General features: G+C 54.2%; 8 protein-coding genes across 8 annotated transcripts; 4 read left to right on the top strand and 4 right to left on the bottom strand.

Moving 5' to 3' along the window:
* Positions 1 to 35: 35 nt before the first annotated feature.
* BDY17DRAFT_22622 (putative Non-ribosomal peptide synthetase) lies at positions 36 to 13795 on the bottom strand. The gene is made up of 3 exons (XM_033730146.1): positions 13631 to 13795; positions 10769 to 13568; positions 36 to 10711 (listed from the first exon to the last, which is right to left on the bottom strand). Exons 2-3 carry the CDS (start codon positions 13398 to 13400, stop codon positions 96 to 98), a joined length of 13248 nt encoding a protein of 4415 aa, XP_033594572.1. The 5' UTR covers positions 13401 to 13568; positions 13631 to 13795; the 3' UTR covers positions 36 to 95.
* A 333-nt stretch (positions 13796 to 14128) lies between these two features.
* On the bottom strand, positions 14129 to 15079 carry BDY17DRAFT_320510 (uncharacterized protein; the record flags this gene model as incomplete). Its single annotated transcript, XM_033736473.1, has 1 exon — positions 14129 to 15079. One exon carries the CDS (start codon positions 15077 to 15079, stop codon positions 14129 to 14131), a length of 951 nt encoding a protein of 316 aa, XP_033594571.1.
* Positions 15080 to 15968: 889 nt separating this feature from the next.
* On the top strand, positions 15969 to 17533 carry BDY17DRAFT_244096 (putative L-ornithine 5-monooxygenase; the record flags this gene model as incomplete). Its single annotated transcript, XM_033730497.1, has 2 exons — positions 15969 to 16876; positions 16930 to 17533. 2 exons carry the CDS (start codon positions 15969 to 15971, stop codon positions 17531 to 17533), a joined length of 1512 nt encoding a protein of 503 aa, XP_033594570.1.
* A 261-nt stretch (positions 17534 to 17794) lies between these two features.
* On the bottom strand, positions 17795 to 21454 carry BDY17DRAFT_290081 (timeless protein-domain-containing protein). The gene has a single exon (XM_033732440.1). It carries the CDS (start codon positions 21398 to 21400, stop codon positions 17801 to 17803), a length of 3600 nt encoding a protein of 1199 aa, XP_033594569.1. The 5' UTR covers positions 21401 to 21454; the 3' UTR covers positions 17795 to 17800.
* A 323-nt stretch (positions 21455 to 21777) lies between these two features.
* Positions 21778 to 22668, top strand: BDY17DRAFT_320507 (3-hydroxyacyl-CoA dehydrogenase; the record flags this gene model as incomplete). Its single annotated transcript, XM_033736472.1, has 1 exon — positions 21778 to 22668. The coding sequence occupies one exon, from the start codon at positions 21778 to 21780 to the stop codon at positions 22666 to 22668; it is 891 nt and encodes a 296-aa protein (XP_033594568.1).
* A 26-nt stretch (positions 22669 to 22694) lies between these two features.
* On the bottom strand, positions 22695 to 23965 carry BDY17DRAFT_22501 (uncharacterized protein). Its single transcript, XM_033730145.1, has 3 exons — positions 23428 to 23965; positions 23293 to 23364; positions 22695 to 23240 (listed from the first exon to the last, which is right to left on the bottom strand). The coding sequence occupies exons 1-3, from the start codon at positions 23668 to 23670 to the stop codon at positions 22935 to 22937; spliced, it is 621 nt and encodes a 206-aa protein (XP_033594567.1). The 5' UTR covers positions 23671 to 23965; the 3' UTR covers positions 22695 to 22934.
* Positions 23966 to 25023: 1058 nt separating this feature from the next.
* BDY17DRAFT_314776 (uncharacterized protein) lies at positions 25024 to 26036 on the top strand (the record flags this gene model as incomplete). Its single annotated transcript, XM_033735853.1, has 3 exons — positions 25024 to 25561; positions 25614 to 25725; positions 25787 to 26036. 3 exons carry the CDS (start codon positions 25024 to 25026, stop codon positions 26034 to 26036), a joined length of 900 nt encoding a protein of 299 aa, XP_033594566.1.
* Positions 25967 to 27132, top strand: BDY17DRAFT_22456 (uncharacterized protein). Its single transcript, XM_033730144.1, has one exon. The coding sequence runs from the start codon at positions 26455 to 26457 to the stop codon at positions 26983 to 26985; it is 531 nt and encodes a 176-aa protein (XP_033594565.1). The 5' UTR covers positions 25967 to 26454; the 3' UTR covers positions 26986 to 27132.
* The last annotated feature ends 712 nt before the right edge of the window (positions 27133 to 27844 follow it).

The raw sequence follows: 27844 nt of genomic DNA, 5'->3' as shown, positions 1-27844 counted from the left end.
CTTCTCTTCTTGTATCAATCTATGATATATATCGCTACACTCCCAAGGCCTCTCTCACCGAATATCCGCACGCGCCGTGTGATCTATCTCTATGCTTAACACACTTGCTCTAGTACACGCTTCAGTTCCCCAATTGCTTCCTCTGCCTGGTCAAGGCCGAGCATCTCCTCAGGACAAAAGAGGCCGACGTCAAGCCCAGCGTCTGTAATTGTCATCTCAACATCGATCGAATGCTGCGCATCATTAGCCCCTTGCTCCGCCTTGCTCGCATCTGCTCCACTCACCTGGTACGCGGGCTCGGCCGCAAAGTCTTCCAGCGCAGGAGGCAGCTCAAACCTGCCCGACGGCGCGGCAACCACCTCACGACGCTCCTTGAGCCGTCTATCATCGAGTGCCCGCAGTACTGTCTGCTTTTCGATGTCCTCCTCCACACGATCGTCCGCTCTGCGAACATGCTCGGGCAGCTTCAAGAAGTTCACAAAGGTATCGGGCCTGATGCCACTCCACTCGTACACCCTCCCAAGCCCGGCAGTCGAATTCTCCACCGTAGTAATCTCCTCCAGATCCCGTTGGACTTGCTTTGCCAGCTCGAGAGCGCTCTTGTCCCGCGCGCTCCGCACAAGCAATGGCACAAGATTCAATGTCGGTGCCGGCAATGCATCGAGATTCGTGAGATGCGAGCGATTGGAGAGATAGATGCCGAGGACGACATCACCATCTCCCTGTCCCTCTCCGCCATTCTTGATGTCCGCAAACTGCAAGTACACCTTGGCATAGGCTGCGAACAGAACGGCCTGGGTAGACAACCCCTCTTGCCGAACCCGATGCTCCAAGCTCGGAACATCTGTGAACAGCGCTGGGTGGAAAACTTCCACTCTCGTCTGTGGCCCGACCACGGAGGGTTGAGGTAATTCTACCACTCTTGCAGACTGGAGATACCGCGTCCAAAAGTCACGTTGCAGTTGTCGTGTCTTTGGTGTCACTGACAAGGCTACAAAGTCCCCGAATGTGAGGAGAGCTCGGGGTGGTGATGATCTTACAAGCAGGCATTCGAACTCCTCCATGAGTATCGGCAATGACACCGCGTCGTACAGTGCGTGATGGATACGAAGTCGGAGGAGGAACCCTTTGCTGTTTGGGATCGCTTGTAACACCACGAACGGCTGGTGGACATGGCTGATATGATCGTCCTCGACGAAAAAAGCGTCTGGAGTGTCATGAAGCACGACCTGTAGAATTGGCATGTCGATTGTACCCGTCGAACAAAAAGCTGTGCGCAGGATAGGCTGACGATCAACAAGGATCGCCCAGGCCTGCTTCACTCGGTCGAGTCCCAGCTTTGTATGTAGTTGATAGTCAAACGTTGGATGGAACAATTGACCGCCTGTCTTTTGCCAGATACTCAGCATGTAAATCTGGCCTGCTGTGGCTGGTAGTAGGCTCTCGATGTTCTCAACTGTTGTGCCCAACCTCGCAGCGATGTCGTGTGGTTGGCAAGGCGAGACCGCTTCGGAGATGATCTCGGTCGACGACATATCTGAGCTTGACGGTCCCCTTTCCTCCTTCGTCTGCATCAAAAGTGCCATTCTCGAGGCGGACTTCGCTCGCATGATTTGGCTGACACTCAAATCGATCGATTCTTTGCGGAGGAGCGATGCGACTTTGATTGCAGAGATGGAGTCAATCCCGATACTCTCGATAGCACTGTCTTGAGAGATCTCGGTCGCCTCAATCTTAGAGACATCTGCCAGCACCTGCACAATCTTGAGTGCAAGCTCAGACGTAGCGGCATCAAGTGCTGGAGTATCGAGTGGTTCATGATGGCGCCCAGGGGCTCGTGTTTGCTTGTCGCTAAGGTTGACAAAGGGCTCAAGTCCACAGACAGACACTGAGCCCTGCGAGAATTGTACTGTCGATTCATGTGGAGATGATGTGAGAGACTGCAATATGTCGTCCAGCGCTTGGAGTAGCCTGGCCGTGCCAGCATCGTCGAACACATTGCTCTTGCCGGCTGCCCGCAGGACGAGCTGCTTGTCAACGACTTCTACCTCAACTGCGAGACGGTATTCCACATCCGATTTGCCGCTGATAGATGTGTAAAGAGAAGGCTCTCGTTCAGCAGACGTGGGCTTGCTTTGGTAGATGAAGAGCGTGTCGAACAGCACACCAGCCGAATCCAAATCGCCATCTTCCTCATTCCTTCGCGCGGAAGCAAGGATGTTTCGTAGCGGTGTTCGCTGGTATTGCGTTCGCTCCGTGATTACGCTTTGCGTGTATCTCAGCATTTGCAGCCGAGAGCCGTGCAGTGACGATCGCATTGTTACGGTGTTCATCATCGGGAATGCTACACTTGCCGCTTCTTCGCTGTCTCTACATGCCAATACGACGCCAAATACCACATCAAGACAATGTGTGTAATGTGCGAGCGTTAATGCCCAAGCTGTCTCCGTGAGCGCTTGCAATGAGATGTTCTGTGACTGACAGAAGCTGCGAGCTTCGCGAGCGGGGACTTTGCACTGCCTCTCCGACCGGTAGGTCTTAAACGATGATTCAATCGATTCAGTGCCAGGTAGACGACATGGTCGTGACCCCTCGAGCATCGCGCTCCAATAGCGCATTGCTGCGGGAGTGACAGCATCCAGTGAATCTGCGATGAAAGCGTCGTACGATGGACGAGGCTGGAGATGCCCGGCGTATGCTTGGTGTACATCCTCGTGCAGGAGAGCGAGACTATGGCCGTCGTATTGAGCATGCGCTAATGACACCACCATGTACCGGTGTGGCTGAATGGTAACAAAGTTGATCCGTAGAGAAGGTGTGCTTTGAAAATTGAGGAGGACATCACGTCTGACTGCGTCGAAGATTTGATGGACTTCTTCCAGGTTGTCCAGAGTATGATCACCGAATCGCGGAGCCCAGTTTCGGTGAACGACCTGCGCAAAGACAATGTCGATATTCGAAGCCGACACTTCGAAAAAGGATGTCCGCAAGATCGGCGAAGCGCTGACCACTGATGTCCATGCATGCTTCAATCTGTCCGTATCCGTGTTCGGGTGTAGTTGCAGGATGTCGTGGCTGAAGTACTCTGTGAAGTCTGTTCGAACCATATCGGCAAGCAAAGCTTCTTGATTTGGAGTAGTTGGCCATATCGCTTCCACATCTTGGGATGACGCGGAAGGGACCAGGCTGGAGCTGCGGAGTTCTTGCAAAAGAGACTGCATTCTGCTCATTTCGCCGTTCGCCTCAGGGGCAGTGACTTGATCTTCGGAGAGTTGCAGTATTCTCGGGATCGTCTGTGCTTGTAACAATTTGCTGAAGGATATATGCAGGCCGGCATGCCTCAGTCGTGAGCTGAGTTTGACAGCATCGATGCTGTCTAGTCCAAGTGCGAAGATGGAAGAATGTTCATCGATGTCATTGACTGACGCGCCACTGAGATCTGCGAGTACCGATCGAACATGACAAGCTGCGTCGTTCCATTTGAATCCATGCACTCCGTTCAGATGTTCTGTGAATGTGTCATCGGTGTTCTGTAGCAGATCAGACGCATTCCTCTCGACAAGTTCGAACGTGTCTCGTAATGACTCGTCGGTTTCGCTGCAGAGGCACGTATATGCCTTCCTCAAGTGCTGCTCGAAAGCGTGCAAATCGTCGATCTCGAAGAACTGCGATTGTGCAAGCAATGTCACGTTGAGGCTGCTCTCATCAGTGAGCTCGATCTCACACGTCAGAGGGTAATCAGCTCGTGGGGCAGTCTGTACTGCTCGGAACAAGTCGTTGTTCAGAGAGGTTTGTCTGTGCTGGAAGATGAACAGTGCATCGAATAGCCGATCAGCAGAATGCATGCCGCACCACTTGCGAATGTCTCGAAGAGGAGTATGCTGGAATGGCATCGTGTTCACATTCGCCCTGTGGCAATGGCGGATGTGGTCTTCGATTGTGAGTGCCATCTGCACACTCACGCTTTGCGGGAGAGTGTTGAACATCGGCCCTCGGACGCGATCAGCTCCATCAAGGCCAATTGATCTACCAGACACGACAGTGCCATAGATCTGGACAGAGGGAGCCAGCTGACTGAGAGCGATCTCGAAACAACTTTGCAGCAAAGCCTGATGAGATACACCAAGGCGCTTTCTCACCGACTCGGCTTGCGACGTGTAGTCGAGAGCGAAGCTCGCAACCACAGAAGACTGGGGTTTGTCGCTGGAGTTTGGATGCAACGAGATCTGCTTTGACTCGAGCAGTCTTTGTCGCCAGAAAGTCTCCGCATCCGGGATGCTTTGCAAAGGACCGTAATGCAACGCTGTGGAGAATGTCGGTGCAGAGCTGTCAGATTCTCCTTGATGGTAGATTCTGCCAAGCTCCTCTACCAACAGGTCGAAAGATATGCCATCGTAAAGGGCATGATGAATGAAGACAGCCATAGCTTGTTGTCCGCCAGCATTCACGAGATGAACTTGAAAGGGCTTGACGATCTCCGACTTGTTCTGGGCAATCCATTGTTGTTTCTGTTCATCCACAAATGTCGTGAGCTTGACTGGGAGTGATTGCCATTCGAAGACTTCTGGGTCAGCGCGGCAAAGGATGGCTTGGACGTAACCTTCGTCTGTGTCGACGAAGCGGGCACGCAGGATCTGTGTGCTGACCGAGAGCTTCCGCCACGCGTTCTTGAGAGTCGCAATATTGACGTCGCCGAGTTCATAGAGAAAAGTATTGAAGTATGGCCTGGCTTCATCTTTGAGCGACTCAACTATCAGGCCCTGCTGAAGCGGAGTGCAAGGCAGCACTACCTCGAAGGCGTCCGAGGCCACAGACAATTCCCGTGCTGCAACGTGAGCGTACCGCCGGCCGAAGGCAGCAATCGAGAGTGCTGCTTGTTTCGCAGCCGCTTCGTTGCTCGAGTCTGGCGGGCTTGAAGACAGAGCTTGACTGAGTGATTCGACTGTGGGATTTCGCATGACCACGGCAGGGCTTGCACTTTCGAACCCAGCTCGCTTCAGAGCAGTCGCCAGCGATATTGCTGAAATGGAAGAAAGCCCGAGTGAGAACAGATTGTCAGTAGCACTGACCTGGCCATCCCCCATTGAAAGCAGCTCTTGCAAGCATGCGCAAATCGCCGCCTCACCATCGCTGAGCGGACGATTGAGAGAGCGTGTTGTTTGCAATTGTTGAAGGTCTCTCCTCGAAAGTGTTTTGAAAAACGCTTCAATTCTCTTCGAATCCACTTTGTTGTTCACGGTCAGAGGCAAAAACGGGATTGGGATGATATGAGTTGGAACCATGTATCCGGGTAAGAACCTGGAACATGCGTGCTTTGCCGTTTGGACGAGCTGGAGTCTCGCTGATGAGGTCTCGAGGAGAAGCTCATTTGAGGTTTGTTCCGAGTCCGTGACCAGAAAAGACAGCAGCATCTCCGCACCGCCCTCATTCTTCATCACAAGCGAGACGACGTTTGTGATATCTTCTGAGCTCTGTTGAATAACATTGTCGATCTCGGCAATCTCCAGTCGTTGTCCACGTAGCTTTGCCTGTGTATCTTGCCTTCCAATGAACGCGAATGATCCATCGGCCAACATCCTGACTAGATCGCCGGTTCGATAGATGCGCTCATTCGATTGAGCGAGCATCGGAAAGCTTTTCGCAGTGAGGTCAGGGCGATTGAGGTATCCTTTACCGACCAGCTTCCCCGATACACAAAGCTCTCCAACGCAGCCGCGCATCACCACGTCCTCCGAGCCGGGCCGAAGCACAAAAGTGCCCACGTTCTCAAACTGTCGACCAATATTCGATGGCTTTGCATTTGGGCCAATGAAAGGATTCATCGTGACTCCAATGGTGGCCTCACTTGGGCCGTAGCCGTTGGCTACAGTGTGTTTTGGGCCCCAATGGTCGATAATATCCTGTTTCAGCGCCTCACCGCCGGTAATGAAAACTCCATTCCATAGGCTTGGGACATCGTCTGGATGCACAAGTCGCGCCAAAGAAGGCGTCAGATCGATGTGTGTAATGCCGCAGTCACGAATGAAGCCTGGAATGTCGGTCAAGACAAGATCTCTCGAAGCACCGACAACCGTAATACCCACGCCCCAACTCCAGAACTGCTCTAGAACGGATACATCGAACCAGTAGCTGGCGAATTGAAGCCAGCGCGACGAATCGTTCCAGCGACCGGTAAACAGTATCTCGAAGGCAAGCATGGCTTGCACTGCATTCTCGTGTGTAATTTCGCAGCCCTTCGGGGTTCCGGTAGTCCCTGAAGTGTATAAAACGTAGCAAATGGAGTCTGGAGAGACGGAGCGATCGATGACAGGTGTTTTCGACATGCCCGTAAGGGCTTTCTCGTCAAGCTTGACGTATTTGACACCAGCAGGTAAACTTGTCGGCGATTCGATCATGTCCCCGAAGAGGATTTGACTGTTCGAGTCCTCAAGAATGAACTGCAATCGGGACTCTGGTAGACCTGGGTCTACAGCAAGAAAGGCGCATCCGGCTTTCGAGATACCAGCAAATGCAAACGAGGCTTCGGGACACTTTTCCATGCAGACGGCCACGATTGCGCCCTTAGGCACTCCAGATTGTTCGATCAAATGCGCTACCTGGTTCGCGGCTTCATCGAATTGTGCATAAGACCAGACCTTGGAAAAGGTGTGCCCGACTCGAGTTCCGTAGATGAACTCCAGAGCAGGGCGGCCTCCGTGCATGGACACGCTGTGTTCCAACTTCTCGTGCAGAAGAGTGGTGTTGGACGGCAGTGAACGCTGATTCGGAGGAATCTGTGACCAAATAGAGTCGAGGGATGTTGCATTTGGCGGCTCGATTTGCAATAGCGTAGACAACAGGCGATCGTATTGGCGGAGTATGATTTGAGCATGGTCAGACGGAATGCGCTTCGTGTCGAAGGTGAGACGTAACATAATCTGGCCGTGCTCCGGTGCCTCCAGTTCGAGTGATGCACAGTATTCCGCAGAGGCAGTCTCTCGAATGATGGTCCAAGTCGAAGCGTTGAGTGCGGATTTTGACTTCTGATACGCGAATACAGTATCGAAGAGCTCCCGATTTGTTCGATCAGCTACGCGTTGTATCTCTGATAACGGGAAGAACCGGTGCCTCCAAGCTGAGGCGTTGAACTCGACCATGGTTTGCAGGACGTCAAAAGGTCGATCGGTAATCATGCAGGGTACCGGAACGGTAGTGATGGATGGGAAAGACCGCATCCCGTGACCATTACCAGGAGCCCCTGAGAACACCGTGCCGAAAGTAACACTGTCGTCCCCTGTGTATGCTGACAGCAGTTGCGCCCATACCGTCTGACCAACGGCCTGAATAGTTGCGCTGCGATGTTTGCAAAACTGCTGTATTGCGAGTGTCGACGTTTGACAGGCCAGATCCACGGAACGCATCTCTCCCGTCTCCACCACCTCAGGAGTGAGATCGGGGAATTTGTAGAAACTAGGGGCATGGAGTTTGTCTCTCCAGAACTTGGCAGCATGATCGTCCCGGTCAATCTCTGCAGCGAGGACTGCTCCTACCATCGAGTCAATGTTGCTCGATGGCCGCATGCTCGTATGGGTAATCGCCATGGCTAACTCCGACAGAATCAGCTCCAGACCGTCGGCGTCGTACAAGGCGTGGTGAATTGACAATGTCATTCGGTTGTTGCCTTCTTCCCCGTGAACAGTGATACGCCACGGTTGAGTACGAAGGCTCTTCATGATCTCCACATTGGATTGTCGTTCGATATCGTCGATCGTGTCTCCTTCTGGAGCTTCACACCACGGCATAGAAAGGGCTTCGGAATGGCGAATAAGCATAGCGAACGGATGTTGGACGTTTTGAAGCTGCACAAAGCCCATGCGCAGGATTTGATGCCGTTTGCGAACAATGTCCCAGGCCGTTTGAACGTCCGCGAGCGAGGAAGACTGTGGCACTTCATAGGTGACGTGGTTGATGTAGAGTTTCCCATTGGCGTGGACGGACTGTGCCAACATCCCGCCCTGGAGAGATGTGCACGGGAGGATCGCTTCGACTTCATCGTTGACGGTCTCCGCGCATTGTATGATGGTCTGCCTCCACTGCTGATCGAAGGCAAGCAGATCGATACCCACGCTCTTCTGACGTTGTCCACGGTCCTTGATCAGAATGGCAAGAGAGCTTGGTGTCGGCGATTCCATCACGTCGGCCGCATCAACTTCGAAACCTTGGGAGCGCAAGCGATGTGCGACCTGCGGCGCATTCAAGCTATCGAGCCCGAGCTGATACATCGCGGTATCCTTGTGTATGCTGTCGGGGGAAGTACGTGAAAGCTGGGCAAAGGCATGTCGGATAGCAGCTTCCGTCTCGGTCCATTCATGGTCATCTGCTCCGTTGAGCATCTGCTTTGCGGTTGAGGGAGTATCATCGCGGTTCAAAATACCCTCTACAGCAGCACAATCGAACTCGGCGATGTCTTTCACAAGGCCGTGCGGATAGCCTGTGCATGATACAAGAGATGCATCAAAGGTCTGCACAATGCTGTGTGCAAGTTGTTGTGAGAAGTACTGCTGTGAGAAATGAAGAACCACTTGGTAGCGACCGACTTTTGGACACACTTCGAAGACCAGCGGCAAATCCATGGCTCCGGTATCAGCTTCGACATTCCAGATACTGTTGTCCAACTTGAATGAAGGGGGCTGGAGTATGAGCAAGCAGTCGAACAGCCGCTTCGAGGGTAACCGAGACATGGCCTGAATACGCCGCAAGGGTGCCAGTTGGTAGTCAAGCATATCAATGTTGTGGCTGTTGAGCTTCTGGACGAGATCCAGATTTGTTGCTCCAGTGCTGATTTGTACCCGGACAGGAACGGTGTTGAAACACGGCATGACCAATTCCTCGATACCATCGACCGAGAGTGTCCTTCCACTAACCACGTTACCGAAGCACACGTCTTGGGTGTTTTGAAAATTCCGTAAGACTTTTGAGATTGCGGTTTGAAACACAGCCTGCGTACTAACGTTGTACCGCTTGCAGTACGATTCGACGTCGGACTGTGAGATTGTGGTCGTATGCTTGAGCTGCAGTTCGTCGAGGGGAGCTGAAGGCTCCAACAGTGGAAATGGTGCAGGCTGAAAGTCGTTCACCTGCCCTCGCCAGAACGACAATGCATCATCCCCTCTTTGGGCTTGGACTTCCCGAAGAAATGGAATGGCCGAAGGTTGCGGTGGCAGTAGTCGCCCGTGGTACGCATTTTCGATCTCTTGCAGCAGAAAGGACATCGACAGGCCATCGTATATTGCGTGGTGCATGCGAAGCGTGAGCGCAATACCATGCGAAGATGTTTCGGCACTGATATGGAAGGGCTTGCTCGAACTCATAGCGCCGCAGGCGATGTTCGGTCTCTCCTTTCCAGTCACATTTCCATTGTGGACGACATTGGGATGGCTGAAATCTTCCCAAGGTAGATCGAGATGTTTCCGCACAATCTGTACGAAAGGATAAGCCGGGTCGGTTGTGGCGAAGAAGCTTGTGCGCAGAATTGCATGTCTGGACATCATCTTGCTCCAGCAACGCTTCAGATTCCCCAAGTCGCCCGTGACTCCCAGTCTGAGACTGTTAGAATATGTGAGGGGGGCATCAGAAGTCTCAGCCGACAGCATGGCTTCCTGGAGTGGCGTGCATGGTAGGATGCAGTCGAGATCTGACTCGGACACCGCGCATGTCTGTCGGACCTCGTCAACTAGTCCAGCCGGTAACAAACCTACCAATTGCGTAGAGTTGTCATCAGGCACGGCCACTGTCTGAGTGTTCAGTGCTCGTGCCAACCGGTCGATCGACGGATTTCGAAGCACTGCAGATACATCCACACGAGTTCCCAGCCGGGCAGACAATCGTTTCGCGAAGCCCATGGCACTCAGCGAGTTCAGTCCCAAGGATACGAGCGACTGCTTCCGTCCGATGTTCGCATCAGATATCTCTAAACATTCCCGCAATACCTCTGCTATGTTCAGCTCGGTTTCAGTCCAGTCCGCAGAATCTTCAGGCTCCGTGCTGCCTCGACTGAAGGCAGCTTTGGTTTGTTGATCAAGGCCGTCCAAGAATGATCGCAGATAACGTCTGTTGAGCTTGCCCTGTGATGTCCGTGGGAGGGCAGTTAGAGGCAAGATGATATCGGGGACCATGTATTGCGGTAGAGCATCCGAGAGATGATCGAACAGCTCAGGGATCTGAAAAGCAGTCGGCGCTACAAGCTCTGTCTCGTCTAGGGCTTTCGCATGAGCCTGCTTAGGCACAATGAATGCAGCCAGACTCTGCACGTTGGTTTCATTCTCAATCAGTGTGACCGCACAGTCGTGCACGTCTTGATGCTCGAGAAGAACGGCACTGATCTCTCCGAGCTCGATTCGATTGCCTCTCAGTTTGACTTGATCGTCCAGTCGGCCGCTGATAAGGAGTGTGCCATCGTGCAACAGTCTTCCAATGTCGCCACTTCGATAGATGCGGCCATATGTTGGGTGATGGATAATTTGCTTTGAGTTGAGTGCATCCAGCCCGACATATCCACGGAAAACCTGCTCCCCTCCGAAGGCAAATTCGCCAAAGGCGCCGGCTGGAAGAATCTCAAACGGAGCGTCGATTGCAACGACGAAAGCGGATGTGTTCCGAAGAGGTCGACCGACGTTGTTGATCGCATCTCTCTGCGAGGTGTGCATGTTTACAGTGCAGATGTTCGTGGTTTCTGGGGGGCCGATGAGTGACGAGGCTCAAACGGAGACGAATTGATGGTGACACTTACCTGACGGGCCGTAGCCTTGATGCAGGCCTTTGCCGGCCCAGCGGCGATGCACCAAGTCAGTGACGCCTTCTCCAGCGGTGACAAGGAAGCGAACACTGGGCACATTTGCTGGGTCGACCAGAGCAGCGACCGTAGGCGTGAGCGACAGGTGAGATATCTGTAAACCCCGTATGGAAGCTTCAAAGTCGTAGAAAAGGACGTCGTGCCTGGCGGAGCACAAACACATCCCGGTAAAGAATGCAAAGAATATCTCAAATACACTCACATCGAATGCTTGCGAGCAGGCTTGCAGAAGACGATCGCCTGGCTTTGCGTTATAAAGCTCTTGGAGCGCTCGAAGGTTGCTGAGAAGATTGTCCCGGGTGACAGCTACACCCTTGGGCGTTCCAGTTGAACCGCTTGTGAACACGACGTACGCGAGAGCAGACCCAGTAGCTGAACTAACGACCGGGCCACTGCCGACCGTGGACAGATCCAAGTCGGGAAGTTTGATGCACGAAGGGGTCTCGTTATCTTCAAAGATCTTCATGGTGTCTCCGTCGCACAGGCAAAATTTCACATTGGCCTGGTTCAGTATTGACGATATTCTTGCTGCTGGGGTGCTAGGAACAAGAGGGACATATCCTGCGCCAGCTTTTAGAGTGGCGATGATTGCAACGTACATGTCGATAGACTTGTCCATGCAGATGCATACAAGATCATCAGACAGCACACCGCACAATTGCAGGAATCTCGCCAGTTGATTTGATCGACAATCCAACTCATCGTAAGTCAGGGCGTCGGCGTCAGCTTCATTCTCGCCGATGCTTCTGGCGAACAAAAGAGCCGGTGAGGTTGGCGCTCTGGCAGCTTGTTCACGGATCGCACCGATGAGATCGTATTCCTCAATGCAAGAGGAGGGAGGAGCGTTGGAAATCGAAAGTAAGGAGTACGGAAGGGAGGATGCCAGGTCTCCGATCAGACCCTGGGGTTGATCCAGAATTTCATGCACAGTGTGGCGAACCTGTGCAAGCAGAACCTCGACTTGATCCAGCGTGATCAGCGCTTGCTGATACGTCGCCCGGGCTTGGATAGTGTCGTTTGCAGGCTCGAATTCCAGCACCAGATTGAACTCGTGGTGATCGGCCGAGTCGACTTCCGCCACATTCTGGTTAGCCTCTTCGGAAGAAAAACTGGTCTCTTGCCATACGAATAAAGTATCAAACAGTCGGCCTTCTGATGCCCGGTTTTGTCCTTGCTGAATCAGGGAGAGTGGCGTGAGTGATCGCTTTTGCATTTCACGGTTGCGTTGTTGGATCAAACGAAGCAGGTCCGAGCGAGTCTGCGTGGTAGTCCAGTCGATACGGAATGGCAGTGTGGCAAGACATGGTCCAAAAATGCCTTCGATCCCGTTCACGGGCAGATGACGTCCAGAGAAGACAACTCCGTATGTGACATCGATGCTGCCCGTATAGTAGCCCAACAGCAAGGTCATGGCAGCTTGAAAGATGATGTGCGCACTGTATCCGAGTGTTTGTGCCTTCTTTCTTACGCCTGCGAGATCGTCCACGAGGCCACGCCATGGTGTCCGCTGTAGCGCTGGTGCCGCCTTCACTCCGCTCATCATCGGCAAAGGGGTGTGGACGAAGTCCTGTAAGAGGTCCTTGAAAAAGTGCAGAGATGATGGAGAGGCTGCGTTGGCTTGCATTCGCCCAACATATTCTGACACTGTTTGAAACGAGGGTGCTGGAGACGGATCACGGCCATCTAGGAGAGCCGCAATATTCCTCCGGAGAATGTCAACCGACCATTGATCGTAGAAGGCGTGATGGATCTGTATGAGAATGCGGACTTCGTTGTCAGTTTCCACGAACTGGACCATACAAGGCCGCAACATATCCTCTTCGGTCTCGATGTGAAAGTCGCGGGTCGTATTACGATGTTGTTGAGTTTGTAGCGTTTGGTTGGGTTTCCACACTATGATCGCATAGCCGGTGCTGGAGTTGTCTATCGGTAGAAAGCCAGCTCGAAGAAGAGCATGATGCTTCTCAAGCTCCTTCCAAGCATGCTGGACCTCGTCGATGGAATGCCCGCGAACGCTGAGTTCGATCCAGTTGCAGTATCTCTGGCTGTCCCGAGCGGTCTCATGAAACATTGCCAGCTGCACAGGTGTAGGGGCGTATACACCCTCGATTTGTTGCGATCTCTTGTGCACTTCTGGCGAGCCCAACACCATGTGCCGCAGTTTCGAGGGCTCCGAGTTGCTGAATCCAGGTGGGAAGCCGGCTGAAGCTGCAGTCTCAGCATCCATAAGACCGCGTTCGATGTCAATCACAGTCTGCGACTCGAGCAAGGCGATGGCGTCAACCTGCGCGAACCCTTTCTTCCTCAAGTGCGAGGCAAGACGAATGGAGGACAGTGAGTCGAGACCGATCGATGCAAGTGGAGTGTTAGCATCAACAGCAACTTGAAGTACCTCGTTGACCGAGTCGATTATTTGGTCTATGCGACCGGATGAAACTCCGTTTGGCGGAGCTCTCTGAGGTAGTAATGTGCAGGAATGCTCGTAGATCTGTTGTAGAGCTTTTCTGTTCACTTTTCCCGAATCAAGATAAGGCAGCTCGCTCACAAACGCCACATCGCTGGGGATCATGAACGCTGGTAGCCATGCACGACATGATTGTTGCACTGCATGCTTGGTGACTTCTGTGCCGTTGGAAAGGCAAAATACGACAAGACTGCCGTCGATAACATCCGCCACTACACTGAGAAGATCGGGAGTCCGCGATGCTGCGTACTCCACCTCACCGAGTTCGACTCGCTTTCAATTGTCAGCAGCCATTCATATGACGGAAACTAAAGGTAAACCATCACTCACCTGACCTCTCAGTTTGACTTGTCCTGTGGAAATACGACCCCGACACTCCAACACCCCCGACTGTGTGAGGCGAGCACGATCACCTGTACGATACAGCCTGCCAAATTCCGAATGCCAGACAAAGGCCGCATCGGTTTGGTCGCGACGGTTCAAGTACCCGTCCGCGAGCTGGTGGCCGCCAATGCCAAGCTCGCCCTCTTCACCCAGAGGGAGAATCTCGGGCTCGCCTTGTTCCGCAGACGAGAAGTCGAGCGGCCGGAGGATAAACGCCGAGACGGTGTCGAGAGGAACGCCAATGTTGCCGACAGACATGCTTTCGGCGACGGGGCATTGCAATGTGCAGTGTATCGCGGCCTCTAAAACTTTGGGCTCAGCAAGTGCTTTGTCTCAATTCAAGGGTGCGAGGTAGAACAGGTCCAGTGCGTTGAGATCGATTTTGCGAGGGCAACGACATCGCTACAACCGATCTCGAAGCATCTGGACAAAATCTTTCCAAAGATCTACTAACCAGTTGGGCCATACATGGCGTTAAGGATGGCTTTGCGGTCAGCATTTCCACCAAACTCTTCGATCACTTCGCGCTTGAGCATCTCCCCGATGGTGAGAAGCGTCTTCAGAGATGGCACGCGGTCTCTACTACGGATCAGACTGCTCGTGACTGATGGAGTCAACTCTGCTGCATCTATGTCCATTGCAATCATGAATGCTGGTAGGTCGTTCAGCATTCTTCGACGATCGCCAGAGACAATGGTGCAGCGTCGGAAGAGCGGAAAGAAGATCTCGAAGACCGACACATCGAAAGTCGGGCTGGCAAATTGCAGAAAGCGAGCGAAGGGTGGTACGTGGCGGTCGTGAGCAAGCAATGCTTGAGTGACGGCCTGATGAGAGACGATGACTCCTTTGGGCTGGCCTGTCGATCCGGAGGTATAGAGTACATAGGCGGCTCGAGATGGTTCGATGGTGAGTGATGGCTCATTGTCGACGTCTTGGCAATTTTCATCGTCTACTAGCACCACCTCGATGTCTTCCAGGTCAGGCAAGCGTGGTCTCAAGGCAGACGTCGTCAACAGAACGGATGCGCTCACGTCTCGAAGGATGAAGCGAAGGCGCTCTTCGGGAACATCGATGGAGATTGGGCAGAAGGCAGCCCCGGCCTTGAGAGCTGCCAACTCTGCAACATATAAATCCAGCGATTGCGGCAGGAAAATGGGGGCAACGAAGTGCGCCGGGGTTGATGGCCCCCTCGTCCGGGACAGGGATTGAAGGGTTCTCGCCAAAGCATTGGCACGGCGGTGCAGTTGTTGATATGTCAGAGAATGCACGTGACCGTCGGATGAGAGGAATTCAATGGCATTTCGATCGTCCTCGGCTTCCCATGGCACAAGTTGGTGTAGTAGACTCGGACCAGGGAGCCTCTTGGGCCAGGGATTTAGGATGGAGAGGCCTTCAGACATGACGGCGGTCGAGGTGCTGGATCGAGGAAGGTTTCCATCTCAGACGACGTTGGAGTTGATGCAGGACGAGGGTGCAATGTGAAAGCGTGGCATTGACGACGATTGGATCGGAGAAAGAAGGAAGGAGCGATCCACAGCCTTCCAGCACGAGTGACGATCGGAGAGCGGATCAGATATCGGGATGCTCGGCGGATCAGATATCGGAACGTGCCGTGGTCGGAAGTGAAAAGTGGGGCAGAGTACATCATGTGGAGAGATGGCGAGAGACGGATTGCGCGATTTCATGATGTCGCCAAGGGCGAGGAGACATTTGCAAGGATAGACTGGCGCGGCAGGGAGCCTACCTATCCGTTCTATTCCGTCCTTCATCAGTCTCCATCTTTGTTCGTGAGGTCATTATAATGACCTGAGGCAACTTTCGAGCTTGCTCTCCGAGTGGCCAGTGCGCGGTCCTGCGGCAGAGAACTCTAAATCAAACACATCAACGACTTCTGCACGAAGGATCGACGTCAACGACACTTGATCGTGTCGATCGTGACTCTTCCATTTCGGCCTTGGCCCCCGGCCAGACGAGCAACTCGGCCCAAGGCTCGCTCATACGCGGCCAGCCTGTATCCTCCACCACGTGAAACCGTCCATACGTCACTGTGGAACTTGGACGCAAACTCAACGAGTGTTTTTGCGTCGTACCCGGTATTGCGCGATATGGAGTCGGCAGATCCAGCCAAGCGATCTTTGGTTCGAGATGAGTGATCTGCCATGCTTGATGCTTGGAGCTATACTTCCGAGCTCGGAGCACAACTGCCGCTACCTCAAATGACTTGATCTTTATTGCTGTTCACAGTACATCTCTCGCTTTTCCGTGTTGTTTCCCATCTAACGCATCGCAATGGCCCCTCATGCGACGAGCACTTCCCCTAACCGTGCCGATACTAGGCTTGCAACGACGGATCATGACGTCTATAGTGGAAGCAGCATCACCAACAACAACCACGACAACATCAGGACATCAGATCCATCTTCACTGACGAGATATCCCGACGATGAGGCTCACGATATGATATGTGTTGGATTCGGTCCAGCTTCTTTGGCCATTGCCGTCGCGTTACAGGACGCTCTCGAGCCCCTCTCCACTCAGCCTGGAAGGGCAAAGCCCAAGGTTCGCTTTCTGGAACGACAGCCGCATTTTGCCTGGCATGCTGGGATGATGCTCCCCGGCGCAAAGATGCAGATCAGCTTCATCAAGGATCTGGCTACGTTGAGAAATCCTCGGAGCAAGTTCACCTTCATGAATTATCTCCATGAGAAGCGCAGGCTGGTATCATTCACCAATCTCGGTACCTTCCTGCCAGAGCGTATGGAATATGAGGACTACATGCGGTGGTGTGCCGGCCATTTCGAGGATGTCGTGGACTATGATACCACCGTGACCTCAATCAAGCCAGCCAAGCTCTCCACTGGCACAAAGGTTGAATGCTTCCAAGTCGAATCCTGGAATCGCAGACGCGAGGAATTCATCCTTCTCCGAGCACGACATGTCGTTATTGCAGTTGGTGGGCGGCCGAACATTCCCAAGTGCTTGAGCATTGATTCCCCGCGCGTGATCCACTCGTCTACATACGCCACCCAAGCTTCGAACATGTTCTCGCCGGACTCGCCGCCAAAGTCTATTGCAGTCATTGGCGGCGGCCAGAGTGCTGCGGAAGTCTTCCACAACATCCACTCTCGGTTCCCATCTTCGAAATCGTACCTCATCGTCCGGGACTCGGCGCTAAGGCCGAGTGATGACTCGCCTTTGTGAGTTCCGATTCTCTTCATCAACAAACCCCTTAATCTGACAATCTGAACAGCGTCAATGAAATATTTGACCCCGAAAAAGTCGACAGCATATACGCTCAGGATTCCGCCGTCCGAGCGAACAGCCTCGCGGCAGACAAAGCCACCAATTACGGCGTCGTACGTCTCGAGCTTCTCGAGAAACTCTATGCCGAGCAGTACTCTTATCGCTTGCAATACGAGCGAGAGACCGATTGGCCCCAACAGATCTTGACGCATCGTAACGCGACCGGCATCACAGCCTTGCCTGCAGCCGGTTCACACGCACTAAGACTACATTTGTCCAACACAAAGCAGCTCACGAACGAGCAAACGACACCGAAAGACGAAGCGCTCGACGTCGATCTCGTTGTTGTAGCCTCGGGGTACGCAAGGGACGCTCATACAGGGCTGATGAGAGGCTTGGAGCACCTTATGCCCGAAAGGGAGGACGCCGATGGTAGCTGGAAGGTGTGCAGAAACTACGCCGTGCAATTCAAGAAGGATTCCGTGCGAGACAACGCTGGCATCTGGCTCCAAGGATCAAACGAGAATACGCATGGTCTGTCCGACACTTTACTTTCCATTTTGGCGACACGAGGAGGGGAAGTCGTTCAGAGTATTTTTGGACTGGGCTGAGCGTGTGACATCCACCACGTGAGATGAAGAACCACTTCGAGGGTATGCATGAGAGCGTTGTGTCGCGAGGTCGGTATTTGTTCTAGAATCCAGCTGGGCAAAGTAGGATACACGACCAGAAGGAGGTTCACAGGTCTGAGCAAAGGGAAACCAAGCGACCAGCGCGGATGAGTGAAGCGGAGGCACAATGCGGCGAGAGAATATCGCGAGGATGGTCGCCGAATATCCAACGTCTGCTCTATGCATGCAAGATGTCTGCAATCCCATCTACTCGCTATCACTATCAATCACGAACCCCGCCCTAACTCTTCTCCGTGCCGTCGATTTGACCACCGGCCCCTCATCCTCCTCGTCGTCATCGTTCGTTCCCACGTCTGCTCTCTTGTCAACCATGTCTCGTAAAGCTCCGGTCAAATTCGCCGACACTTCATTGAGAGGTAGGTCGGTCTCCAGTGGAGTCGGCGAAGTCGAGGGCGTCTCTTCGTCCACAACCATATCCTCCCGTCGTTGTGAATCATCGTCAGAAGCCGCATCTCGCGCCTCATCTGCTTCGGAATCACTCTCGGATTCATCATCGGACGACAGCTGGATGGGAGCCGCAACATCGGAATCGCTCTGCTCGACATCAAGCTCTATTTCGTTGTCCGAAGCTCCACTCGTACGCCTTGGTTTCTTCGCCTTCTTGCCGTCTCCTTTCTTATCACCCTGCCGCTTCTTACCCTTCTGGCCTTCCGCAGCCTCCTTCAGCAACGCGTTCCTAATGACTCCCTTCATATTCCGCCTCCTCTCTTCCTCCAGCCTGAAGAACTGCGCGTCGGCTTCCTCATCGCTCTCGTCATCACTTGCGGTGACAAACAGCTGGCTCTTGATTTTGTTGTTCCTCTCAATCTCTCGCTGCCTTCTCTCTTTCGCTCTCGCCTGGGCCTCTTCCTCCGTCAATTCGACTTGGTTGCGGCGAGTAAGACGGCGGCGCTTCTTGGAACCCTCGTCCTCTTCGTCTCCATGCTGCTTACGTTTCTCGCGCAGGTTCGGGGGAAATTGGGCGTCTTCGATTTCGCGATCGGAGCCCGATTCCGAGTCGTCGAAGATGGCCCCCTGTCGCCCGGCAGATTTGTTGCGGATGAGGTCCCTCGCCATCGTGCCCTCTTCGAAAGTAGGTGGATCGAATTCCGTCTTTTGGATGCGGTCCACCACGTCCTTCAGCTGCTTTGATGAAAGCTCAGACGGAACGACCCAGCTGGCATCAACGTCTTCTGCCGCCCCCAATCTCTCCAGTCCCGCCGTGGTGAGCAACAACCTCAAATACTTGTTCTTGAACAGGGCGTCTTTCCTCTCTTCCGTGTCCGGGTTGATGAAAATCGTAGGTGCCAGCGGCTTCGATCCGGCGGCAGCAGCAGCGTCATCTGTTCCAGCATCCTGAGCCATTTGATCTTGAGCTTCTTGAGCATCCTCCCAAGCCTGCCTTTCCTCTACTGCTCGTTTGAGCTCCTGCTTCACCCACTGGAGCTCATCACCCTTTCCCAGCTCCAACATCACCGATACCACGACTCCAACTCTCTCCTCCAGCTGCACGCTAGCTTTGACTTCGAGCTCGGCGGGCGGTCGGGGTGCTCGCTTCTCCACAACGCGATCGAATCCGTTCTGCAGATAATAGACCGTTCCAGAAGCCTTGGAGAACAGCATCTCCACCACTGCAATCTCTCTCCACGATCCATCACCGCCATCTTGCTTCCTTTCGACCCACTTGATACACCTTCTGAATACCTGTTGCACCAACGTCTCCCACTCTTTGTAGCCCTCGGCTTCCGCACTCAACGCTCCAGGGCCTTTGATCATCTTGTGCAGCAGTGCAAGTACATCGACTCGGAAGAGCAAGACGGCCATCTCGTTCTTGAATGCCAGGCGATAGAAATATCGATGACAACGCTTGAGTTGGTCCGCGCTCAGGTCGGCATAAAAGTGCAAGAACGAGATGAAGGTGTCGATGCAAGGCTGAGAGAGAAACTTTCCGCTGAACCGGGTAAAGTCAAACTTGCGCTCCGTCAGTGTATACATGGCATCGGCCTCTTCGTCGACTTCGTCTTCGTTGTCCTCGTTGTCGTTATCATTTTCTTCGCCTTCCCCACCGGTCTGGGGCTGTTGCTCCTGCTGAGCCTTCTTCTTCTTTCGTCTCGCTCGGCGTTTGGAGCGGATTTGCAGGTCGACGTTCTGCTTCGAATATTTCTCCAGCATGCGCACGAAGACGTGTACGCAGTCGGTGACGGCGTCAAGGTAAGCAAGACCCTGACTTTTGTAACCCCGTAGTATAGAGACCAAACGGTCCTGCGTGCTTTCCTCGTAGAAGATGCGATTTTGGATGTTCTCGGCGATTTCCTGATCTTCTTCATCCTCGCTGTCCGCCATGGATTGGACGGTCAGTAATATCTGTGTGAAGCAACGAAGAATGGATTGTAGATCTCTCCAGGCTTTCTCGTCCAGGGCGGTTTGCATGTTTCGATTGATCAGTACAAACGTCTCTTGATCAAGCACCGCGGCGATGTAGGCATAGGTGTTGTCACCGGCCATGCCTTGCGCAGATGTGCGTCGAGCCTTTGAGCAATCTCTGCGTGCGCCTTCGGCAGCGAGGAACCAAGAAATGAGATAGAAGTACTGCCTCTTGATGGTTTCCCCAACACGCTCGGCTTCTCGCTCAATGGCCTTGCGAAGGCTAACGAACATAGGGTTGAATCCAGAGTCCAGGAAATCTTCCACGAATGTTCGCAAATGGCGTCTCGCCCTATCCGTCAAGTCCACCGTCCTTCCGATCCCCTCGTGCTCTTTCAGATCGTCATCGACTCGTCGGCCGCGCTGCCTCGGCCGATCCCATTTCTTGCTTTTATCCATGTGAATGAGTGTCGTGGAGTCGTTCGTGATGGTGTCCTGGCCAGAAACCGTGGAGACTTTGTCGTCGCCTCGCTTGACCCAAAGCATCGTTCCAAATCTGTTGTGGCGGGTCGGGGCGTGTTTCTTGTAACTACTGAGCATGGCCTTTTCCTTCTGTATGAGATTTTGCAGTTCCGACGTCTCCTGCTTCGCAAGCTGCGATTCCTCGAGGAATAGCTTCTTCGGATCTACGCCTTTGAGCAGGTTGAAAAGAGTCTGGAGCACGACGACATCTTGCTCGACAAAATCGTCCGCCGCTCCCGAAGCCACGGTGAGCAATAGGCTGAACGCATCCTGCTCATGAAAGGCATCGATGGTGGAAGATCGACTGATCTCATTCTCGTCGCCTTGGCTCGGTAACTCCTGGGGTTGGGTGATGATCGCTATGTTTCTCAAGAAGTATAGTATGAAGCGGATGGTTCCTTCGTCTCTTGCAGTCCTCTCACGTCTCTCCTGCGCCATCGAAGGGAGGCCGATGCGAATGGCGGTGCGTAGAATCTTGGCGTCCTCATATTGCAGAATGGCTCTCTTGTAGCCGACCTGCGCGAGACGAAGGTACGGGGCGTGCCGCAGGTGGTTCCGGGTGGTCTTCTCCTCGTTCAATTCGATCGGCCAAGTCAAGGGGACGAGTAATTGCAGGCAAGCGAATGCCAGCTTTGCCTTGAGCTTGTTTTCTTGCTGCTCCTCGGACCACAGCGCCAGGATCTCCAGTAGATCGCCCTTGACCAGATTCGCTTCGGCGAGGCAGCGCTTGACGTCGAAGCGATTTGTTTTCTCATCGTACAATTGGAGCCAGCGGCGGAGATCGTTGAGCACCGCCAGAGCATCATCACCGATGGAGTAGCGGTCTTCGAGAGTGCTCTGCCCGCCAACGGCATTGACGAGAGAGTAGATGTACGCCCTGACCTCCGGGTCGACGGTCTGCGACTGTTCCCAGACGTCCATCTTGCCGGTGGGTGTCGACAGGGCGTTGTGGGTGAAGGTCGGTTCACGTCGACGTTGACTGCGTGATAAAGTCGCGTGGAGGAAGACGCGCCGCGTCGCGATAAAGCCGGGATGACATGTGCGCGGATGGCGAACAATTGAGCATCGCTCGGCTTAACGTCCTCCGTCATCCGAGCCGAGAGCTTTCAATGCTGTAGACAGCAGATGGAAAAATAAAAGGACGACATCGCAACAACTTTTGCATTTGCGTTGGCTCTCTCCACCCATTGATTGGCAGCCTTCCTCGCAGAATGTGGTCCCGAACCCTCCCTTCCCTCCGTCTCGCCAGCCGCTACGTCTGCCCGAGCTGTCGTCACTTCTCCTCCACCCCGTCCATCATGGCTGAAGCGAAGGCGGCGGAGATCAAGAAGCTGGGCGTGATAGGCGCAGGGCAGATGGGCCTGGGAATCGCTCTGGTTGCTTCCCGAGTGGCCGGCGTTCCCGTCACGGTGGTCGACAGCTCCCAACAAGCCCTCGACAAGGGTCTCTCCTTCGCCGACAAGTTGCTCAAGAAAGACGTCGAGAAGGAGCGCATCAACCAGCAGGATGCCGACGCTGCCAGGCAACGCTTGACTCCCTCCACCAAGATGGAAGACCTGAGCGATGTCGACATGGTCATTGAAGCGGTGCCGGAAAAGGTCGAGCTGAAGCGCTCCATCTTCGCCCAGTTGGCCAAGATCTGCCCTCCTCACGCCATTCTCGCAACCAACACCTCCTCCATCTCAATCACCCTCATCGCCGCCGCAACCACCTCCGACCCCACCGACCTCTCGGCCAGCTCGAGAGTGGTCAGCACACACTTCATGAACCCCGTGCCCGTGCAAAAGGGCGTGGAGATTATCACCGGCCTTCAGACTTCCCCAGAGACCCTCGCCACCGCCGTGGAATTCTGCAAGCGCATGGGCAAGATCCCCTCCGAATCCGCCGACTCTCCCGGCTTCCTAGCCAACAGAATCCTCATGCCGTACATCAACGAGGCAGTCATCTGTCTCGAGACGGGCGTCGGCGACCGAGACAGTATCGACAGCATCATGAAAAACGGAACGAATGTACCCATGGGCCCGCTGCAACTCGCCGACTTCATTGGCTTGGATACTTGTCTGAGCATCATGGAGGTTCTGCACACCCAGCTCGGCGACAGCAAATACCGGCCGAGTGTGAGGTTAAGGCAGATGGTGGACGCTGGGTGGCTCGGAAAGAAGAGTGGACGAGGCTTTTATGAGTATTGATTAGTCTCCAAATCTACGCTGATCTGCCAATAGCTTTTTCTCTCAAGCACCTGCGACCCGTGTGTGCTTTGTCTCATCGGTATAACGTCCAAAGTGTCCCACGCAAGCGCCTCCAAAACCATGTGAACCGACACTGCCAATCAACCTCCAGCGTACTACCGCCCTCCCAGATGCCAAAAGCTCCCTCCATGGTGGACATTTCCTTTGCCTTTTTGTCCATCCTTCAACCATCCCCCAGAGCACCAAAAATCAACTCCGCCCGCCTCTCAAACATGGATCCCTTCAGTGAGCACTTTGTGAAACCAGGCGTCGACTTCGGGGCCGTCGACGAAACCGTCTGCGGTGACAAGCAGGTCATACACCATGCTCTCCAGCCCCTTCTTCTCCGTCTCCTTTTGGGAATGTGCCGAAGTCACTCCCTTGTGGACGTTGTTGAAGGCCTTTTTGGTCTTGTCGTCGGCAACACTGGGGTCGACGGCGACCCAAGTGCCTTCCACCTCACGCTCAAGGCCAGGGATGGGGAAGCTGATGTCGCCCGAGACGAGGCCCTTCCGGGACATGTCGCGTTTTTTCTTTCAGACAAATTAGTATCTTTCTATCCAGATCATTGCGACAGCCACATACCGCATTGTTGATGGTCAACGTGCCATTCACACCGTCAAAGACATCACTTCGGAAAGACGCCCTGCCTTGGCCCTAGTCGCAGCGTCAGCAACTGTTAGGTGCGCACACGTCTCACCACTCGAACTTCAAACTCACGATATCGATACTGTCGATGGCCAGGCCCGTGAGCTTGGCCACGTCGTTGCCCGTCAGGTTGGCGCTGTTGATCTGGAGCAACATCGGAGTGATGTCCTCACTGCGCGCGCGGAACGGACAGTCGCCAATGGCGCAGGCGATCCCGATGCCAGCACCGACGGCCCCTGCCGCCAGCAACAAAGAGCCTCCCAGGCCGACAGTCATGGCTGCCATCCAGCCCACGGCAGCGATCTCTTCGGCCATATGTGCGACAGATGTTGGTAGTGAATAAGGAGATTGGAATTGATCAAAGATGAAGAGCGTGAGATGGTTGACGAGAGTCGAGCAGTGAAGAGATGAAAAGGAAAATGTCGGAGGGGGGGCAGCAGCTCCTATATATACCCCAGTGCGCACAGGACCTTGGCACCTTTTCGAGAATGGAAGAGGCAGTGGACCTACGACAGGCCAAGTGGCAGATTCTTGTGGCGGCGTCGAGTTCTGGCAAGAGACTGTACGGCGAGCCAGTGATAGTATGATGATATTTCAGGGCGAGCCGGCGGTACGCAGCGAGCGGGAGCTTCTCTGGGATGGGAGAAGGAGTGGTTCTACCAGAGGCCTAACTAGCAGGTTCTCCTGCCTGCTCCGCCTCATGGGATGTGGCAACCTGGCGTTCGTGCGCGGAATCCGTGTGCGCTGTCTTGATCGTTAAAGGGGGTGCTCATTGCGCCTCTGCTCCTTCCTTCAGGCCCCTTTCGGATGTTAGAAGAGGTTCGAGCCAGACAGGCATCCGACACGGTGTGAGAGAGCATGCCTCCACTTTTGCTGGCTATCTTCTACGTGGAGGATCGCAGTAGAGCGCCTGGGACCGGAAGGGTGCAACCGACCGGTGGTTGTCTGCGGGCTCTCCGAAGGACATGTGGCCCTGGTCCCAGTTGGATATTGTGGCATATGAGGATCCGAGTGGCCACGCGAACTGAAATTGAGCGCACCGTGAGAATAAGAAAATTGTGTGGTGGAGTTGTCAGCTGAATAGCTGCCGTTGTGGGCAGATCGAAGGTAGTCTCCATCTCTGCCAGCTGGCGAATGGTAAAAGGGGAATTGGTAAAACCCATGGGTTGGTATGGACGTCTTGGTGAAGCTATTGATTTTTTATTACTTGACATTCACCAGGGATGGTTTGCCAGATTGAATTGGTGCAAGAGTTGTACGGCTGTGCCGCTGAAGGCAAGCCATAAAATGTAATCGAGCACTGCAGGCGAATCCACCGAGTCACGTGCCCTGGTCCTCAAACGGCAGCAAATCACTCCACTTACTTGCCTGTAGCTTAGAGTCACGAGGTCGCTCAAGGCTTACGTTTAAATTGCAGACTAGTCGCAGTCAGGACAAAAGGATGTGTACCTTACCTTGAGCTGCTCTGGGCCTCCACACTGGTGGTGAGGGGGGAAAGAGGGGTACGAGGCGGTGGTGGAGGTACATGAATACCTGAAAGACCCCCTCGAGACCTGACATACAACCCCACCACACTTCCTCACACTCGAGACGACTGTCGTAGAAAATAGTAAATAACCCGATATTTGCAAGCGGCTGGCCCATAGACTCAAAGACACGCCGATCACAATGCCAGCGGTAACCTTCGACGGCCAGCCGCCTCGCAAGGCTGGCACCGCCGATCTCTCGCAGCTTGCCGGCAAGAGTGTCATTGTGACCGGCGGAGCTAGCGGTCTCGGAGAGGCCATGGTGCGCGCCTTCTCTGCCGCTGGCGCTTTCGTGACGATAGGAGACATTGCCGAGGAGAGGGCGCTGAAGCTCGTTGCGGAACTCGGCGGCGAGGGAAGGGTGCAATTCGTGAGATGCAACGTCACCGTGTGGAAGGACCAGGTGCAGCTCTTCAAGGCGGCCATGGAGCGCTCGCCTGCGCATTGCATCGACGTCGTCGTGGGAAATGCTGGAGTCATTACGCAGGAGACGTTTGAGGATGTCGCGAACCCCGGGGATCTGGATCCGCCAGAGCCTGACTTCACCACCATCCACACCACGTTGATGGGGAATCTCTTCACCGCGAAGCTGGCCATTCACTACTTCCAGCTGCAGCCCGAAGGGCCGGGGAGAGACCGGTGCTTGATTCTCACTGCGAGCATCTCAGGATATGTTGATCGTGCGTGGCCTTCGTGTAAGCCAACAAGAATGTGATGCTGATGAGCGCATAGATGCAACCCTGCCACAATACTCGATTTCGAAATGGGGTATTCGTGGGTTCATGAGGGCCACGAGGAGGACGCTGGTCGGAAAGAAGATTCGCATCAATGTCTTGGCGCCATGGTGGGTGCCTTGAACCTCCCCCCTGTCGTCGTGCCCCATGGCTGATCTGACCCTCCCTCAGGTATACTCGAACAAACATACTCCCGGGCCAGATCTGGGATGCTCTAGAATCTCAAAATACACCACTGGCAAAAGCATCGGACGTGGCACTCGCGGCGATCCATCTTGCTGCTGACCCAACGATAAATGGCCGTTCTTTCGCGGTCTTGCCAAGGGAACTGAATCCTGACGGGTATGTGGATCTGGGAGAGGATGATTATGCCGAGGGCTCCTCTATAGAAGTTTTGCAGCGGAAGGTGTTGGGTGCGTAGGGTTGCAGTCGAGCGATCGTCTTTGTATGCTCTGTCAACGCGTCTCCCTGCTTCCTCTACCCAGACACGGAACGTTCGTATCGGATGTCCCGTTGCGCCCTGCCGTGATCCAAGCCCTTGCTTTTTCAGGTTCAGGTATCGAGGGAGGGAGCGGTCAGTCTGGCCTAGGGCTGGGCGTGTCGCGGTTGGTTCGACATACAAGCACGGCGGTAAGTCTAAGGTGCAGCCTCCTCGTTGCTCGACTCAGGAGCTGTCGACAAGGCTGAGAATGCTGCAAAGGCTTAACAGCCTTCTCGTCTAGCCTTTTCGTCTGCTGATGGCTTTTCCAGATCGCGCAACCGTCAACGATCCAAGCTGAGATCAGGAAACAACAAGAAGGTGTAGCCCTGTATGCTGTTGGAGCTCATATGTGGACTTGATGAAGGTTGAGACGCGTTTGCAAGGTGAAAAGACGCAGGGTGGTTGGCGTGTGAACAATGCAGGGTGGACCAAGCGTTCCGTGAAGGCACTTTGGAGTGACTGTGCCCTCTTCCTCCGTGACCTTCATCATTTCTCTCCCGTTCCTCATCACTCACGCTCGCCTCCGATCATGATCTCCCTTGCGCTGGTCTTCGACGCCCTCCTCCTCTTCCTCGTGGCAACCAGCGCTCTCTTCGACGCCATCAACAGGTTTAGGCGGGTGATCCACGTCTTTGTCCGCGAGGAGCGGTTGGTATTGGCGTGGAGGCGCACCGAGCTCGCTCAGCTTTGCGCCCTCTGCGTCTTCGAAGTGTTCTTGTTCAGCGTCTGCATGTCCCTCTGGTTGGAGCAGTATCACGCTGGCCCGGAGACGGACAGGCTCCAGGCGACGGGGTTTGCCTCTCTGGCGATCGGACAGGGACTCTTCCACGGCAACCAGGTGTGGATGAACGTGAACGACGTTCCTAACGACTTTGCACTCTTGTTTTGATTCAGGAGCAGGGGCAGATGCAGATGCAGCCTCGAGGTCGAAAGCGTGGCGCGACTGCCTTCAGCCCGAGCTCCAACGCGCCTGCCTCGTCACGCGTCAGGAAGGCACGACGCTTGGATGGCGACACTGCTGAATCCATATTCCCAAACTTTCAACGACCTTCATCCTCCTCTTACATCTCCTCACACACAGTCACGATGCCTCCTCGAAAGACAGGCTCCGGTGACGCACACGCTGACACGCGTCGAACCTCACTCCGACGCCTCTCCTCCATCGCGTCCTTTCAACTACTCTTCAACCGTCGACGCTCACACAACCCCACCGATGACACCCTCGCCTCGTCGTCGAGCAATCTGTCTCTGACCAGCAGCACGATTGTAAATCCACCAGAGCCAGTCCTCGGGTTGGGAAAGCCATCAACTGCTCACCATACACAACATGAACCCACTCCGGTTGAGCTACCGGCATCGCTGCCCCCTGCCCAGCTTCAGCCCTCTTCCAGAAGAAGCAGCTACATCTGCCTGCCCGATGATCCGATCGGAGGCATGCCCAGGAGTCGTACATTTAGCAACCTGCCTCTTCCCATCAAGGCAAAGAGAGCGACTGCATCTGGATCACACTCCCGCCTCCCATCCACCATTCTGCCCTCAACGCGCCTGCCATCGCCTCCCACCACGACCAGGAAGCATTCTCACTCACGCCTCGCGTCCGTTGGGGCCAATGTGCCAGCGATGCGCAATCGTGTGAAGAGGTCGGATACCGAGCCTCTGCTGCCAGTGAGCGTAGGTCCAGTGACCAATCCTCCCCGTTCGACGGCCTTCAAAGAGAACCTCACCATGAGTCCCATCAAGCCACTCGC

Source organism: Neohortaea acidophila, assembly GCF_010093505.1.
Source record: "Neohortaea acidophila strain CBS 113389 unplaced genomic scaffold BDY17scaffold_1, whole genome shotgun sequence".
Classification (NCBI taxonomy): domain Eukaryota; kingdom Fungi; phylum Ascomycota; class Dothideomycetes; order Mycosphaerellales; family Teratosphaeriaceae; genus Neohortaea; species Neohortaea acidophila.
Note: the sequence above shows the minus strand (reverse complement) of the source record. Positions and strands in the feature narration are given on the sequence as shown.